We start from the raw sequence: 18,674 nt of genomic DNA, 5'->3' as shown, positions 1-18,674 counted from the left end.
TGTGACATCTGTACTCCTGGGAATCTTACTGGCAAGCCAGAAGTATGGGTCGGTAAGTACACGTTACAAGTTGCAATACAAAAATATCTGATCACGTGGTAGGTGGTAGGTCTCTAGTCTGAAATCGAACACTTTTCCAGCTAAGACTGTGGACAAAAATGACACTGGATGGTTACAAAATATCGCAGAATGTTTAAGCCGATACGTTGAGAATTTTGCTAAAAAAAAATAAGCTATGTTACTTGCATTTCTATTCTTTCTAAAAAACTAAATACATTTGAATTGATCACTTTACATTTTGATCAATGTCTCTTTAGTTAAAATTCTGATACTGGAAGCAGTGATAGTAATAGATAAAGGCAACAGTAGTATACCGCTATTCGAAATTCATAAATCGATTTAGAAAAAAAAAACAAATCCGGGTTACAAAATAAAACAGAGGGGAACATATCAAAAAGACATTGCTACAGATTTGTTAATGCACAGCATCTTTATGTGCAACGTAGGAATCCACATTTTTTATGAATACGTTATGCACAAATCAAATGTAAAACAGTAATTACCATAACATGTTTTTTTTTTCTTTAATCAGTCTATATTTGGCAACTACCCCGACATAACTGCAATCAATGACAGGCAGATTACAACTTTTCATTTAAACCCGAACTTCCTACCACCTGTGCTTTTTTATACAACTATACTCGACACATTTTGATATCATAATATCAGTTCCACATGCAAGTATAAATTTAATAGAAAGAGATATTTCAATCGATATTCATCAATAAAAACCAAAAGTAACCATATGATCACCTTATATTGTTTACATCCACGCCATTTAGACTCTGGTCGAACGTTGTCTTATTGCAAATAACATCACAGCTAATTCTGTGTAGAAAGCTTACTAAACAAAAACTTTATAAATTTGTATTACAGTCTTATTGGTTACACACTGTTTTTATTGTAGAACAATTATCACTTATACATGCATAATAATGATAGTTGTCTTTTTCTCGCCAAAGCAAATAATCACTGATTTTATTATGAACAGAGAATCGACATTCCTATTTTAATTCTTGTTTCAGCAAAAGAGAATACTTGTGAGTATGGCTCCGTACAATTAACTTTTTTTTTTATGAATGTTTACTTTAAAATTCCAGAAGTTATCTTAGTGTTGATAAACATTTTTTTATTAACAATGTACACTTCTTGAAAATAATCTTTTTTCATATATAAATATGAAGGTAAGTCAATTAAAAACATCGTTTTTATGAAATTAAAAAACCCACAGGCATTGCGTCGATAAAAGTGATCGGACAGTCTTTAAAAAATACATCAATCAACTAGTGTACGTGTCGTGTCGTGTCCTTCTATTATTTTAAATTTTACAAAATAGTTTTTCCTCCTATTTAAAAACTAACAACGATGTGTAGCAAAAATTTAAATTTAACTTTTGCTATTATGTTTTTAGTACTAGGATGTGGTGTACCAAAGAACTGTCCTGTACAACGTAGTACAGACATTCAATGTAATGGATGTGAAGAGAACCAACCAAATGATGACATAGCATGTAGCACTTGTAAAAAAGAGGATAGAAAAAAGTGTGGGGGTCAAAGGAAAAATTCCAGAGAGAAGAAGAAATCAACCTATGTTTCATTTTCTAGAAGTTTTTACAGAGGCTAAACGTACAATGAAAAATATGCTGAACGACTGTCATGATTCAATAGAAACAGCAAATTATTGAAAATAAATATCAGCAATTATTCTTTAGTTATCCTTATCATATAGACGACTTTCGATTTCGTGCATTTTTCATTTAACTTTCCAATGTTACAATGCTTAGGGATCGTTTATTTTAATTTGATTTCACTTTTACTATACATAGGCTTTATAATTTGGAATTATGCATAAAGAAAGCATAAGTGTGTTTTTGAAAAATCAAATATTTGCTTTAAACAATCCAATTATTGCAGTACATAGACGTTTAATCGTTTGAATCATCTAGTATATGTTTACATCTAGGAATATCTTTCAATAAACAATCAGAATTTATATGGGAACCAACTGTGCCCTCTTGTTTCTTTATTATTATGAGACTAATTTCATACAGAAATATCTCATGTTAAACACATCTATCACATCGAACTCGAGATAAAGGATACAACAGTTAAATCTTCATCATATCTTGACTTATTTCAAGAAATTGACGATGAGGGTCAGTTCAAAACAAAATTTTACGACAAAAGAGATGATTTCAGCTTTCCAATTGTGACCTTTCCTTTTCTTCGGAACAATATTCCAGAGCCTGCATACATAGTATATATTCTCCAGTTGAGACGATATTTCCAAGCTTGTTTTTTAAACTCACACGTGTTCTCTTTTGCTGAAACAAGAATTAAAATAGGAATGTCGATTCTCTGTTCAAATTGAAATAAGTGATTATTTAATATGGCGAGAAAACACGACTTTCATTATATTGGGCATGTATAAGAGATTTTGTAAGTTATCTACAGGATAAGGAGCTGTGATATTATTTCCAATTTGACCAGAGTCTGAATGTAAGCTATATTAGGACACACATGGTTACTTTTGATTTTTCTTGATAAATATCGCTTAAAACCATCGTTACATTGCATGTGGTGTTCAAATTATGATATCAAAGTGTATCGGTATAGTTGTAAAATAATGATAGCAGGTGATAGTAAGTTCGATTCTTTAGAACGGTGACCAGTCTCAATATTTTCAAATTGCCAAAATAAGAACATCGAAATATGGTAACAGTTTTGCATTAAATAAGGTCAAAGTTCAAATACAATTGTATTTTTTTTCTTCTATATTTTCTTACTTTAAAGATATATGTAGTAATTTATGCTAAATTTTAGATATAGACATAATTCGATTAACTATGAAATGAAAAAAAAATATGTTAATTTATATGAATATTGATGTTTTACAAACACTTGTTCTAAGATCAACTCATATTCAATTGATGTAACAGTAGTCACCTTGTCTGGTGACACTCACTCCCTTAAATAAATAATGAATATTGTCTTACGCGTATTCGTCAAAAGCTCATACATAAAATTCATAAATACCTAAACCACTAAAAAACTCGCAAACAATTACAATTGAGCTGAAATCCAACAAAGATGTCCAAACAACAGAATTCAGTTAGGAATTTATTCTGTTTTATCCGTCAAAAAAAATGATTGGGAATATTTCTGCATAATTCTGAATCCTGACAAGTGCTCAGCTTCATACATGTTTGGTTTTGTTGTGAACAAGAACATGACTTTGTACATGGAGATTTTCCCCTACATGAACACAAGATCCTGCAAGAATTCTGTTGATATCTGTTTTTTTTTTTTAATCCACGGGTTGAAATGTATTATTGTTCTCTTGACATCCGTAACAGTGTTAAAAAAACATTATGTTTGCGTGCCATTCACAGGGAAGCAACATGACTAGACTAGACATTTAATGTGGCAAGCTGGATGCGCATATTATTCATATCATGAAGAAATAATTCATTTGTTTCTGCTCATAAAGCTTTGTAACTCAATTTCTCATACATACAAGGCTTCATTTAATCGGGACTCCCGAAGCTCTGCAAACCACTGAAATTTTTTTGCGTATTCGTCAAGGTCCTGTTGACTTATTTCTCACCTACTTTAAATAGAGACAAAGTTGAGTCTTATCCTGTAAGAGCTTGTACAACAAGCAGTTTTTACAAATAGTTGGAAAAGGGCAGCCATATAGTTGTTATATAGGTTAACCAACTGTTCGCCTGACATTTGCAAATGATACACTGTTTATGTTACGCATCTGCACCCACAACTCTTGTGTGCTTGTCATATGTTTGTATAGCAGTGTAAATATAGAACAATCACATCTGGTAAATGTCAATTTAACGAGTGCAGACTTTTTGTATTGATATAAATAATGTGCCACCTGAACCCTTTGAATTATTATAATGGTCCTTTCTGTTGCAATGTCGGTCCCTATACCGATAAAATATTAAAACCACATGTAAATACTGATTAAATCTTCTCTGGAAGTTTTACAAAAGTGAATGCAAACTAGAGTAATTGGTACGGTTTATTCCAAAACAAAAATTTAACATTTGAGATGACAAACTCAAATGAAGTAATCAATTACCCTCTCGATTTTCTTTGCTCCAACATTTGACAGCATTTCTACAGCTTCAGGAATTATATATCAGAATTTGAACGTATGTTATTCAGCACATCCCCCTCTCTTATAAGTTTATATAAGAGAAAGTATATGAACTTTATTAAACTCTGTTGGATTAGACGTTAGGTCTTGTATCTGGTATGAATTGTTGGCAATACTACTGTCAATCTCCAACAAGGCATTCCGGATGACAATTAGTTTACTTCTAGCGTAAACCAACTTATAATAGAAATGCGTTTCTTACTCTATTTAAATACAGCTCTTTATAAGAATCTGGTAGAGTGCCATATGCATGTGAAATATGAGGGTTTCTATAAATGGCCTGGTAGAAGCAGTAATTGAATACTGCTCAAAAACTAAATTGGAGTGGGAAAATATGAGTGGTTGACATGGTAATGGATACTCTATTGTTAAATAGTTAAGCGTGGTAAATTCTTCAAAAATCAGCTAAATCACTACAATTCAGAGCCTAAATATGAACAGAATCAAAGTTTTTTTCATAAATTTTCATATATAACATTGATAAAACTTGCTATAGGCTTCATTTAAGTAAAGATTGCATGTCCACCAAGTTTGTAAACTTTTTACAAAAAATACAAAATAAAATGCATATTTTCAACTTTTCTGAATTGTGGATTTTTGTGAAATTAGCAAATTGTCTCGTATGTTATTGAGAAAAGTGCAAATGTGTATATCATAGTAAACATTGTAGTTATTAAGTTTGAATACTACTTTAATAAATTAAATAGAAAAATGCATGGGATTGTCTTTAATTTTCTCACCATGGCAATGCATTTTTTCCTTGGAAACGGAGTTATCAATTCAGAATATTGCAGTTTAAGAACTTTAATGTCCTTAATTTTTTCATTATCGATTAGAAAATACATAAACGCTTATGCTAAGTTGTCTTATTCGCAAACATACTACATCATCTTTTTCTGGTATTAATACGAAATCATAATAATTAGAAATTGAACTCATGATATACCAGTAAGTGTTAAAATTCACAATTGTCCTTGTTGACGTGAAAATCGTTACAAATGTTGTAATTTGATATCAATTATATGAAATACTTCACAAAAGCAGTTTAAAAATCCAATCGTAAAACGAGGTTCTCCAAGGATCTCTTTTTACAAGAGGTAGGAATTTTTTTTTTATATATTTATATTTATATACTCATTGCATCTTTTATAGTATGCCCATTTATACCATATATTTTGTCCTTATACATAGTGAAGCATATAATGAATTTCGTAAATATTTTACATAACCCCTGTTATCTCTCTAAGTAACATATTTATTTAGATTGCATTTGACCTTCACTTTGTAGACATTATTTAAAACGTACCTTAACACATAAACAAACGACAACCACTGAAATACATGGTCCTAACTTAGGACAGGCACATACATACATAATGTGGCGGGGTTAAACATGTTATAGCGGGATCCCAACCCTCCCCTAACCTGGGACAGTGGAATAACAGTACAACATAAGAACGAATCATAAAAATCAGTTGAAAAAGGCTTAACTCATCAGAAGTACACACATACAAGTGGACGTGTATAGCAATTTCATTTCAAAAGCACACACGACGTGTCAATCTAGTACAAAGGAGGGTTTACATTCGTGCAACATTTTCATGTACTCGTCTTGAATATGCATGTAGTTAAATAACTGACCCACTGACATTTACTTTGGTGAAATTGCTACCCGTTGATATATAATTTGACAATGAAAAAGAGACTCATTCCTGTGGCACGTCTATGTATTCTTTATAAAGAAAGAACCCCATACCACGATATGAGGCTGTCAGAATAAAGGTCTAGTGTTGAAGATTCACAGTTAAACACTGATTATGTAAATAAAGCGCAGGGGATGCAAATTGTCCCGTGCTAACGATTTTTAAAACCAAGTTCTGTAGATAAAGTGTAGTGTTGATGTTAACACCAGCACTGCAAATGTAAAGTATAGCGATGTAGATATCGAAAAGCTAGCTATTGAGATGTCAAGATAAACGATGTAGGAATAAATTCTAGCTTTTGGAGATGTCAATTATTGACTTTATAGCTTCTGTGCAAAACTGCATCTCACACGCTAGACTATTAATCTCCAGCGCTAGAACTTTAATACTTTAAAAAACACACAGTTGTTTACTATTTAGACTCTATTACAACCAAAGGTCTCTTTAGAAGCTGCTGTCATAACTACAGACAATATCTAAATGACAGTCGGAATGTTTTGACGGTTGTATATGTAATTGATACTAAGCTATAGTTGAAAGTTTCATTCACCAGAAGATCTCAACATTGTTCCAGAATATCGCAACCGATACCAGAAAATCTCAACATGATAAACTTTATAGCATATTTCGCTTAATGCAATTATATAAGTAAAGAAAAAGAACAAACTGTAATTTTATGTTTATAAGGTTTTAGAAAAATGCTAATTCACTGATATATACGTTAGTTTATCAATGATATCGCTGTCATTTTGTCAATAGCTGACTGCACTGGCCACAATTACCTGCTGGAGAAAAGTCATTCCGATGTCATTTTAAATCATATTGGTCCATGTTATACACGAGAGAAACCCTAATTCCATTATCTATGGCATGACATTTTCCTATTTTACAAAAAACGCATTGATTTTTAGTAAATTGATGAAAAGTCTACCTACCCTATGTTTATTTTAGATAATTTGAACCAGAAAAGCTCAACAGGAAGTGCCAGATTACTTTTTTCCGTCTCAACCATTTGGTTGAGATTAGATGGTTTACCAGGCGTGGACAGGGGTCAAGGGTTGGAAAAAATGTAGGTTTACTCTCCGTCATGATAAATATTGCAGCAGATAGTAGAACCAGCAAATTTGTTATGATGATTCTTTGCTTAATTTTTTTCTGTCATTTAACCTTTTTGCCTGCAAAGAAAAGCAGACTGTGTACATTTTTCAAGTGCTTATCAAATGTCTGTTTGGAGCCAAATTATGTACTTCCAAGAGAAATTAATACTGTGGATTCATTATAATTTTTAAGATATCAATTTTCCTGGGTTTTGTGGGTACAAGTGAACCACATATTGAAGTATTTCATAGGATTTGCTAGCAGAAATTGGTAAAACCATGAAATCAAATAACAACTCATGCATTATTTCCTCAATCCAAAAAAAAAATGATACCCACGAAAATAAATAAATCAACAGTACACTGCATCAAAGTAAGCGTATTAGTTAATATCATAGTATTCTTACTATGTTATTTGTCCTTTTTTAGTAAATAGTTGTTAATTTCTGTGTCATTTGATCTCTTGTGAAGAGTTGTCTCATTGGCAATCATACCACATCTTCTTTTTTATAGTGTTTTCAGTTTCCCTATCAAAGGTCATTGTTTTCTCTGGGCACTCCGGCTTCCTCCAATAAAAACTATCTGTCATGAAATAACACAACAGTGGCGTTATAATACCAACAATCAATCAATCAATATTATATGATTTTTCAATTACCCCCATTTAAGGGTACAGTTATGTCTTATTATATGATTTTTCATTTACCCCCATTTAAGGGTACAGTTATGTGTTATTTTATATATTTACATTTACAATAATTTTAGGGTACAGCTATGTGTTATTTTAAGAGGTTTTATGTGAAGCATTCTGTGATGGACTATCATCCTAAAGATATCATGTAGGTATTTAGAGATTATGTTATATATAAAAATATATATCCAAAGGAGGTATGGGGTTGTGTTCTTGAAACAGCAACTTAACGACAAAATTTAAACAAAAAGAAGATATCTATAAATGGTTATCATACAGTCATCAACAATGGAGATGTTTCAAGCTCTAGGTCATTATTCTATAAAAGTTTTGAATAAAACAAAGTTTTGAATAAAATTAACAGAAACGATCAAATGATCCACCATAAACACACCATTCAAGAAATAGCTGAAATCAATAAGAAATAATTACTGTCAAGGTTCTTGAAATTCTGGCCGGGTTAAACTATTTTTTTTATATATTTGTAAAACAACCCTCTTATCAGTTTATCAGTCTTTGATCTGACAATGGTTTTGAAATTCTTTAATTCCATTGCTTGCTCTAGATCTATAGAAAATATTAGTTCTTAATCTTCCATTACTTTTAGCACTTTTTATGAGAAGAAATTTAACATTGATAAAATTTCAATTATATTTTTTAAATAGATTGAAGAAACTTTAATTGAGTACTACCATTGAATTTATGGTCTTTAAAAGTTATAGAAATGACCAAAAATGATCACAACTCTTCTAATTCATTGTTTTGAAGGTGGCCCTTTGTTTTTCAAACCAGTAAAGTTTTTTAGGAAGTTAATGCTTTTATCACAAAGTTCATTTTTTTTCAGGTTGACATGTGTTTATTTAGCCAGTTAAGTAGAGGAATTTAATGTTTCTATTACACATTTTGTAGGAAATTTAAAGGGAGATATAGACAAGTTTACCAATATAATTCTAAGTTTTGAAATAATGTTAATGAAGAAATTACATTACCATTTAACTGTACATAATCCATATAGACCTCTGGAAGGTCTTATTATAGACCTTAAGGTTAGTGTACTGTGTATTCATTTTTATTGATGTAAATTCAGAAATTATTGCATGCATTTATTTTTTACAATTTTGTCATGTTTAGACAAAAATGCGACTTTAATGATTGCCATATTGAGAAAAAAATCCCAGTTCATTCTTATAAAAATTGCAAATTACAAGTCTAGATTATAACGATTACAAAGTAAAAATCATAAAGATACTTAACACTGAGGAAAACTCTAAACGGAAAGTCCCTAATCAAATGGCAAAATCAAAAGATAAAACACATCAAACGAATGGACAACTGTCATATTCCTGACTTGGTACAATACTGTCACATTTTTCACAATAATAAAAACATTGCAACTATTTCCAAAATTTGCAGTATTAACTTTCTTTCATTCATTGAAAAAGTTAACAACAAAAGAGAGATTTTTAATAGAAATTAATTGAAAAAAAAGAGAAATGTCTAGCTCAAAAACTGTTTTTGAACCAATGAGTGTAAATTTAAAATTGTACCTGCAAGCAAATAATGTCATTGTGTCTTTTAAGTTTATATCAACCATGAATATATAATTGTGTGTTTAGGTCAGCTTAAGGGAACCACTTATGATAAATCAATTGTATTTAGTATGCAGTTATATTAACATTGGAATTTCTCATTGCCAATTAGATTATGTGGTCCTACACCATTTGTCATGGTTCAATTGCTTTGAATGGTTTGCATAGATAACATATCCAAGTATTGCTATATTTCATGTTCTATAATTTCATTAATTGCATTACACTAAAAAAAATTACATGAAGGCGAGACATATCTCTGTGTCAAAATTCTATTATATGTTTTCAGACAAGATATAAATCTATAGAAAAAAGTCGTATAGATAAGATACGTAAACTTGCTGAGGATTTCTTAGACAAGTCCTTAGTCAGTAATGTCAGCTTGGTATTTGCGCCATCACAGATTGCATTGGCAGCCATCTTAAGCAGTGCAGAAAATGACAAAGTCAGTTTAGATAGGTAAGAATTTTTATTTGCCGTCAACTAAAGTAGTGCTGAGAAAGTTTCTGCAAAGAATTATTGTTACAATATTGTTAAATATCACTTTTTGTTGAAAATCACATTATTTAAATTTTAATTGAAATATAAGGTGGTAAATTCCCATGAGACAAAATAGAAACTGAAATGAATTAATAGGTGTATAGAAGTCAAAACCATTGTCTCCATTTACTAGAATTATCCACAGCCTAGAAGGAAAATTTTCAACTTTGAATTGGGACCTCAGTTTTATTTGGTTATTAATATTATCTTGGTACCTGTAGTACTGATATGTAAACATTTTAATAATCAATGTAAGATCTTAAGTTCTTTTAGAACTGTACCTATCCGCAAGATTACCGTAAGCTTTTATATGATAAAGCACAAATTTGCATTGCAATATACCAGTATTTCATGGTAAGTAACATTTAAAGCTATCATACTGTAGCTATCAAAACATTTAAATTATCACAATGTGTTTTTCTTTGAATATTTTTTTTCAGTAATTTGAATAATTAACCTTCTTGTTTTGTGCTGATAGTACAACAAAAAAATTAAGAGGAGAAATACCCTGATACTAAGGATTCATTAATATCCATTGGATACCAATTTTCGTGGAACAGTGGAAACAAACTTAGATGTTTAGCAATTAACAAATTTTCTAAATTAAAGGAATGTATGCAGACTATGCTGAAACTACAAAATTAAATATCCACGATATGAATATGCATATTTTCTTCATTCCATGAAAATTAGTTTGAGGAAATAAATGAATCTGTAGTATGTGGTTAGAGAAGACTGTATAACTGGTACCGTACTGTACTTTTGGTTTTGTATTTTGTCTTCATGTCCGTTCTATTATTTACAGTTGCATGTCTGATGTGTTGTTGGCCGGAGCTGCACCTGAAGATGTCAAGAAAACAGTTTACCAGATAAAACGTGAGTATAATCCGTAACATTTATCATGTTTGATCAGAATGAAAGGCCCTTTAACATGTTAGAAATATGGGTGTTAACTCAGTAAAGAATTAATAATTTAGTACTCACTGGTTTTACCTATCAATACATACGTTCTTGTGCAGAAAAATATCTACGGGAACACAATTATAATATTAAAAAAAAAGATGTGGTATAATTGCCGATGAGACAACTCTCAATATTATATTACACGAAGTTTATATCTAATGGAGATTAAACCCCCTATCTAAATATCTTGGATTAGTTAATGATAGTTGTATTTTTAATTGATTTTTATGCCCCATTTATGGGCATTATGTTTTCTGATCTGTGCTTCCGTTCGTCCGTCTGTTTATTCGTTCGTCCGTCCCACTTCAGGTTAAAGTTTTTGGTCGGGGTATTTTTTGATGAAGTTGAAGTCCAATCAACATGAAACTTAGTAAACATGTTCCCAATGATATGATCATTCTGATTTTATTGCCAAATTAGAGATTTTATCCCATTTTAACGGTTCACTGAACATAGAAAATGATAGTGCGGATGGGGCATCCATGTACTTTGGACACATTCTCTTTGTTGCCTGTGCCACTTTTTGTTTTTACTTTTGAAAGGTCAGTACATAAGAACCTGTTCGAAAGGACTTAGTTGTTTGTTTTATTAATACAGGTATAAGATATATGCATGGTCAGTACACAAGAACCTGTTCAAAAGGACTAATTCGTTTGTTTTATTGATACAGGTATAAGATATATGCATGGTCAGTACACAAGAACCTGTTAAAAGGGACTAATGTGTTGTTTTATTGATACAGGTATAAGATATATGCATGGTCAGTACACAAGAACCTGTTAAAAGGGACTAATGTGTTGTTTTATTGATACAGGTATAAGATATATGGCATGGTCAGTACACAAGAAACTGTTCAAAAGGACATAGTTGTTTGTTTTATTAATACAGGTATAAGATATATGCATGGTCAGTACACAAGAACCTGTTCAAAAGGACTAATTTGTTTGTTTTATTGATACAGGTACAAGATATATGCATGGTCAGTACACAAGAAACTGTTCAAAAGGACTAATTTGTTTGTTTTATTGATACAGGTACAAGTTATATGCATGGTCAGTACACAAGAACCTGTTCAAAAGGACTAATTTGTTTGTTTTATTGATACAGGTATAAGATATATGCATGGTCAGTACACAAGAACCTGTTCAATTGGACTAATTTGGTTGTTTTTTTTTATACAGGTATAAGATATATGCATGGTCAGTACACAAGAACCTGTTCAGAAAGACTAAGCTGTTTGTTTTATTTATATATGTACAAGATATATGCTCAGTTCACAAGAACCTGACTTACTAAGTTGTTTATTTTATTAATACAGGTATAAGATGCATGATCAGTACTCAAGAACCCGTTCAGAAAGACTCTTTTGTTTGTTTTATTTATACAGCTATAAGATACATGGTCAGTACACTGGAACCTGTTCAGAAAGATATGGTTGGACCAATACAAAGGAAGTTAGAACAGTGTAGAAACCAGAAAAATAATCCAGACAGTGAAATGTAAGCAGGGAACATATTCAGATTTGTAAAAGTGAAGATTCATATAGCCCTAGATATTTAACAGAAATTTAGTCAGACGTCAATGGAACCTGGATTAGCTGTTGGACTTATTCAAGTTACGAGGAGTTTGAGGTCAAGAGTTATAATACAGGTCCTGAGAGTTGTATGTATTCAATTTTTTTCTCTTGCTGCAGTTTGGATTTTTATATATGAATGAAGCAGAATTTTTGTAATGACAAAATCGCAATAATTAATGCACGTAATAATATCTAGATTTACAGTAAATTTTAATTTAAAATAATGATTCTTCTCTGAATTGAGGTAATACAACTGTATGTGCTGCTATTATCTTGGGGGTAAAAAGCATTTGACCATTGTCTCACAAACATTAATTTTCTGCGACTGATGGCTAAAGTGTATATTTCTTTAGTTTATTATTTTTAGTCAATGTAGTGTTCAGATATTGACACCGTTCTCTAGATAGTGATTGCAAACAGATATTGTAAGTATTTTATGAGGGTATCATCAGCTCAGTCCTCAGTACTTTGGTGCTAGCATGATTTATTACCAAACGAGTGTCAATTCATAAATTTATAAATAATTAAAAAACTAAGGTTTTGAATCCCTCAGCCAAAGTTGACCTTAGACAGATTTTCCTATTATTCAAGGTCCTTTTTGGTCATACTGCTCTTCAACATTTTCAGTTCTTATACATCCCTAACTTTCAAATATTTAGCTTTGAGTGTTCTTTAATGGCGACAAATTCAGAAAACTGCTTAGTATGCATGAAATTTATAAATTGGTGCTTTCATATTTTTTCAGTTATAAAAGAAAGCTTCAGAAGATGTTAAATACAATTACAGAAAAGAATAAAAATTGAAGAAGTGAGTTTTTTTGGTCAAATGTAGGACATATTCATCTGTGTTATGTTCATTCATTCATCTGTCTGATGGTATATATATTCTTCTGTGTGTACATTTTTTTTTAGATTTATTTACTGCAGAGTTAATTATTTCTAGTGCTTTACATTTGAGACAGTTAATTTTATCCCCATTTTCATTTTTCTAAAGTGTTTTTTGATTTCCATTTATTATCAGAATAGTGTAAATATTGGGGTTTTTTCATCAATTTTTTTTTATGGCCAATTTCTTTTGAGCCTAATACACTATGTCACGAACATGAGACATTACAATCCTACATTCTGTCGTCAGCATCTGCGTTACAGTTCAGTCTATTGGTAAAGTTTTTTTTAGACCTTAATTATTTTTGTCAAACCTTCATGGACTTTTATGAAATTTGTACAGTAGCTTTTTAAAAATAAAAAGACAGTATCAAAAGTAAGTTTTTGAAAATAATTTTTTTCTATGTGTTTCTGATTAATGGACTTAGTTTTTTTCTCAGTAACCATTAAGATACAGTTTGAAGATTGAATTTTTTCAGACATTGATAAGCCTTAATGGATTGGTTTTTAATGAACAGAAGCTTTATAATAATCAAAAGACAAGATCCATAGCAAAATTTTGTAAATCTGTTTTTCCCATTTTCCTTCTTGAACTGTTAAATTGACATTTTTTTGCAGTAAACATTTAGATACAATCTGGATTAAATACTTTTTAGGATTAACAGGTTGTAACACAGCAAGTTTTAAATTTTTTCTCAGTTGATCTATATTTTGCTGATAACAGGACAGTTTTTGTTTTTACGCACCCTTTTCTGTGATGTTTTATGGTATACAATTGCCTGTCTGTCCATGACCATCTGTTCATTGTCAACAGTTAGGACAATAACTCAAAAACGCTTGAACCAATTTTCATGAAATTTTGCTGAATTGTTTATATCTATTTACTTAAGCTCCCTTTCGATTTTTATGAATTTGAATTTATTTTTCCAAGTCAACGGATATGTTTACATTAAATATGAAATTAAGAAACAAACACATAAACATATGATATATATATTAGCCAAAAGAAACATAGAATAAACAAATACCAAATCTTCCGTTTACTTTAGACACATATATTCCTTATTATTATTCAAAGTCTGCAGTATTAGCATATTTGGTCAGTTTTTAACTTGTTTTTTTTTTAAATTTTTATCGCAGGAAGAAAAGAAAGCTGAACAGGTATTAGTTTTAGGTGTGATATGATGATCACTGGTTGTGATTTGGACAGACTTTAACTGCACCATGTGCTCAGCAGTTGTAAGCAGATATCCAGCGTGCTTGCTTGATCAAATGATAATGATTGACAGTCTAAAGAAAAACTTAAAAAAGAAAATTAAAAACTACATGCTTCTTATAATTTTGAAAATCAAATTAACATCAGGAGCAACCATTCATTTTATGTGACCGTTCTGAAGAAAAATAAATGTTGTTCTTTACTTAAAAATGTCACCTTAAAACATTATGTTATTATTTATATCGCCACTGAAAGAAATTTGAAACAATATGCAAACAGAGTCATCATAGATACCAGGATTGAAATTTTATATTTATGCCAGAAATGCGTTTTGTCTACAAAAGACTCATCAGTGACGCTCGAATCCAAAATATATGTGTTAACCTTGTCCCTTAGTCTTTTCACTCATTCTGTTTTGAGTAAAGATTTAACTTCACCTTGATTTTGCAAACAGTGTGATGTAGAAGTAAGCTACTATTGACCACTTTACTTCCATCAATAACTGTTGGCCAATTTAAGCTGTAGCACGTTTTTACATGTAATGATGCATACAGATTCCATTGAAAGTTGAAACTTTTATTCTATTTATTCAGCAGACAGTTTGGTGTAAGGCAAAGTTTTTCACATAGCATTGGAACTTGCTTGTAATAAAAAAACTAATTAAAGATACCAAGCATATAATTTAGACACCAGAGACACTTTTCAAAAGACCCCTCAGTGACACTAGAATCGAAAAATTTGAGAGCCTAAATAAAGTACACAGTTCAAGAGTATTGATTTTTGTCGAGCCTGAAACTGTTGTTGCAGAAAGCTCGACATAGGGATAGTGTTCCGGCGGCGGCTACGGCGGCGGCGGTGGCAGCGGCGTAAGCTAACTTCTTAAAAGCTTTATATTTTAGAAGGTGGAATACCTAGATGCTTCATACTTTGTATATGGATGCCTCATGTTATGAAGTTTCCGTCAGTCACACGTCCAATGTCCTTGACCTCATTTTCATGGTTCAGTGACTACTTGAAAAAAAAATTCAGATTTTTTGTAATGTTAAATTCTCTCTTATTATAAGTAATAGGATAACTATATTTGGTATGTGCATACCTTGCAAGGTCCTTATGCCCGTCAAACAGTTTTCACTTGACCTCGACCTCATTTCATGGATCAGTGAACAAGGTTAAGTTTTGGTGGTCAAGTCCATATCTCAAATACTATAAGCAATAGGTCTAGTATATTCGGTGTATGGAAGGACTGTAAGGTGTACATGTCCAACTGGCGGGTGTCATATGACCTTGACCTCATTTTCATGGTTCAGTGGTTATAGTTAAGTTTTTGTGTTTTGGTCTGTTTTTCTTATACTGTATGCAATAGGTTTACTATATTTGGTGTATGGAATGATTGTAAAGTAAACATGTCTAGCTGGCAGGTGTCATCTGACCTTGATCCCATTTTTATGGTTCAGTGGTTATAGCTACGTTTTTGAGTTTTTTTTTTTTTTTCTAATACTATATACAATAGGTCAACTATATTTGGTGTGTGGAAATATTTTTATGATCTATATGTCAGTCGCACAGGTTTTATTTGACCTTGACCTCATTTTCACAGGTCATTGCTCAGTGTTTAGGTCTGTTTTTCTTAAACTATAAGCAATAGGTCAACTATATTTGCTGTTTGGAAGAATTGTTAGCTGTACATGCCTGCTTGACATGGTTCATCTGACCTTGAACTCATTTTCATGGTTCATTGGTCAATGTTTAGTTTTCTTAGTTAATGTTAAGTTTTTGTGACAGTTGTAATAAAGCTTTATATTAAGGACTATCATCATAGTATTAATGATTAATAAAGAAAGCGAGACATTTCGGTGTGTGCACTCTTGTGTAAATTCAGCAAGAGTTTGACAAAAACAGGTAAGGTAATATAATCCCTTGGGTAGAAAATCCTTAGTTTACCCCAACAACTTAAAGTTTTGTAAACAGCTGAACCTCACTATGTTTACAGTTGAACCCCTAGCTGTCATAGAGACTGAAGTAAGAGTCAGATATAATATTAATCTTGTAAAACAATCAGTTTTTTTTTATATTTAGTGAAATCTTTATGAACTTCATGCTTTTATGAAAGTTAAGATCCTCACATTTCAATTTTGTTTCAACATGCCAATAGACCGGGACCATAAACATAATTTGCCAATCAAAACACATCAAAAGAATTAAGTGTAAAGACACCATGAGCAGTCTTGTTTATAGTTGGAAAATAATTCAAAAACCAATGCAATATCAAGCCGATTAGCACTTTCTTTGAAAAAAAGAAAATTCAGTTATTGTTTAATTTCCAGTTTCTATCCTGAAAGTAACTTTACACTTTACAGATGTCCCAAAGAGATTGATTAAAGCTTTTTAAAAAAATTTTATCAGGATTTTTGTTGTGATAGTTCTTTGTGTCCTGTTGGTACAAATGTTCTCTACCATTTATTCCATTAGGAACATATATTGTAATAATTATTCCAGTGAAAATAGACTATATTCCAGATTTTTTTTCCATTTTGAACTCTTCTTTTCCATGACAGATCCCTAAGATTGTTTTAACTTTCTAGGTCATTTAAATTAGGAAAATTGATCAGCCAGACAATATCTGGGCAAGATTCGCAATTCAGTTCCCATAGCCGAAAATGGTAGCCTTTTTCCCTTCTTCTGTTCATATCATAAAATTGGAGATTTATTGTGGCTCATTTCAAAGCTAAGACTCATTTTCCTGTATGCTAACATTGCCTATGTGAAATTTTAAAATTGTTTGTATGTACATTGAACGACAAATATATGTGACGTATAAAATTTCTGACGTCAGACATGCGAATCAATGAATGTGCTTGTAGATAGATGTTTTTGTGTTCTGTTTAATTGTTCCTTTTAAAATTGTTACACGATGATGACTGCTGTACCCATATTTTGACTATTTTATTTATTGTGTCTGTTTAGTTAACGCATCATTGTAGATATAACGGAATTTGATGAGACTGTCATCAAAGTGAGAGGGTTAGCGCTATAGAACCAGGTTTAATCCACCATTTTCTACATTTGAAAATGCCTGTACCAAATCAGGAATATGACAGTTCTTGTCCATTCGTTTTTTATGTGTTTTGTTATTTGATTTTGCCATGTGATTATGGACTTTCCGAATTGATTTTCCTCTGAGTTCAGTATTTTGTGATTTCACTTTTTTTCACACTCGTTAAAGTTTCATGGTACAAAGTATGATTAAATATTTCACAAATTGGGTAAACCATGAAATGCCCTACTTGCTATTGCTTCAACAAGTGAAAAGTCCTTATTTTCACAATTAGTACCAACTTTACTGCACTCCATGTGTGCATATGTTTTTTTAGTGATGCACGAGACCAAAATTTTTTTTTTTTTTTTATTAAAGGCATGAAATATAGGCACAAAGAATCCGAGGTTTGAATAAGGGAGATGTATTCCTTAGCTTTAAACGATTTCATTTCAAATTAAATTACAGCAAATTTTAATAAAATAATGTCCGTAATTTTATTGCTGTAAAGGCAGACCCAAAGTACATGAAATATTACCGTCTTACCATTAGGCTAGCAACAATCAATTCATTTGTCTAACAAGTTGTTTATTTCAAATTCATCTTTTAGTTTTTTAACTAATATTGGTGTGGGAAAAGTAACTAAAAAAACCTTCGAGTTATCATTCTTTGCTTGAATGAATAAAACGTGATTTTTTACTATATGCTAAGTGTGTTCATCAACAGACAGTCGTGGTCCTCAATGTATAAAGAACGAAGGTCGTTTTTCTTTATACGATTTTTGCATTTGAAGTGCTCGCATCGCATCTCTGTATAGAAAACAAGATTAGATTAAAATTCAATGATCAAATGTTTTCCCCTGTTGATTTTTTAATCTGGAATCTGGTTTGATTGGGCTTAGCACCTATAGTCTCTAAATGGACTTATTGCCTAGGTGATTTGTTTTTGGAATCGCTTTGGTTATTTTAGGATGTTTTCCCGATAAAGGTGTCACTGTTCTGCGTGTTATATATTTTGTTTATCAATTATACAATATTTAAAAAAAATGTACATTGTAATTTATGAAATAGTCACGGTTCCTCTTTATGAATCCACCATGTCAGAAAAAAACACTTTTAAGATTAAAATTATACCAAGAACAGATA

At 31.3% G+C, this 18,674-nt stretch overlaps 1 protein-coding gene across 1 annotated transcript; it reads left to right on the top strand.

Moving 5' to 3' along the window:
* The first annotated feature begins 1,238 nt into the window (after positions 1–1,238).
* On the top strand, positions 1,239–12,421 carry LOC143062052 (cyclin-H-like). Its single transcript, XM_076233900.1, is given in 6 exon segments — positions 1,239–1,244; positions 7,802–7,875; positions 8,572–8,773; positions 9,606–9,775; positions 10,662–10,732; positions 12,207–12,421. Coding segments are annotated over 6 exon segments (639 nt in total). The 3' UTR covers positions 12,323–12,421.
* Positions 12,422–18,674: the final 6,253 nt, after the last annotated feature.

The sequence above is a fragment of the Mytilus galloprovincialis genome, chromosome 2, assembly GCF_965363235.1.
Source record: "Mytilus galloprovincialis chromosome 2, xbMytGall1.hap1.1, whole genome shotgun sequence".
Classification (NCBI taxonomy): domain Eukaryota; kingdom Metazoa; phylum Mollusca; class Bivalvia; order Mytilida; family Mytilidae; genus Mytilus; species Mytilus galloprovincialis.
Note: the sequence above shows the minus strand (reverse complement) of the source record. Positions and strands in the feature narration are given on the sequence as shown.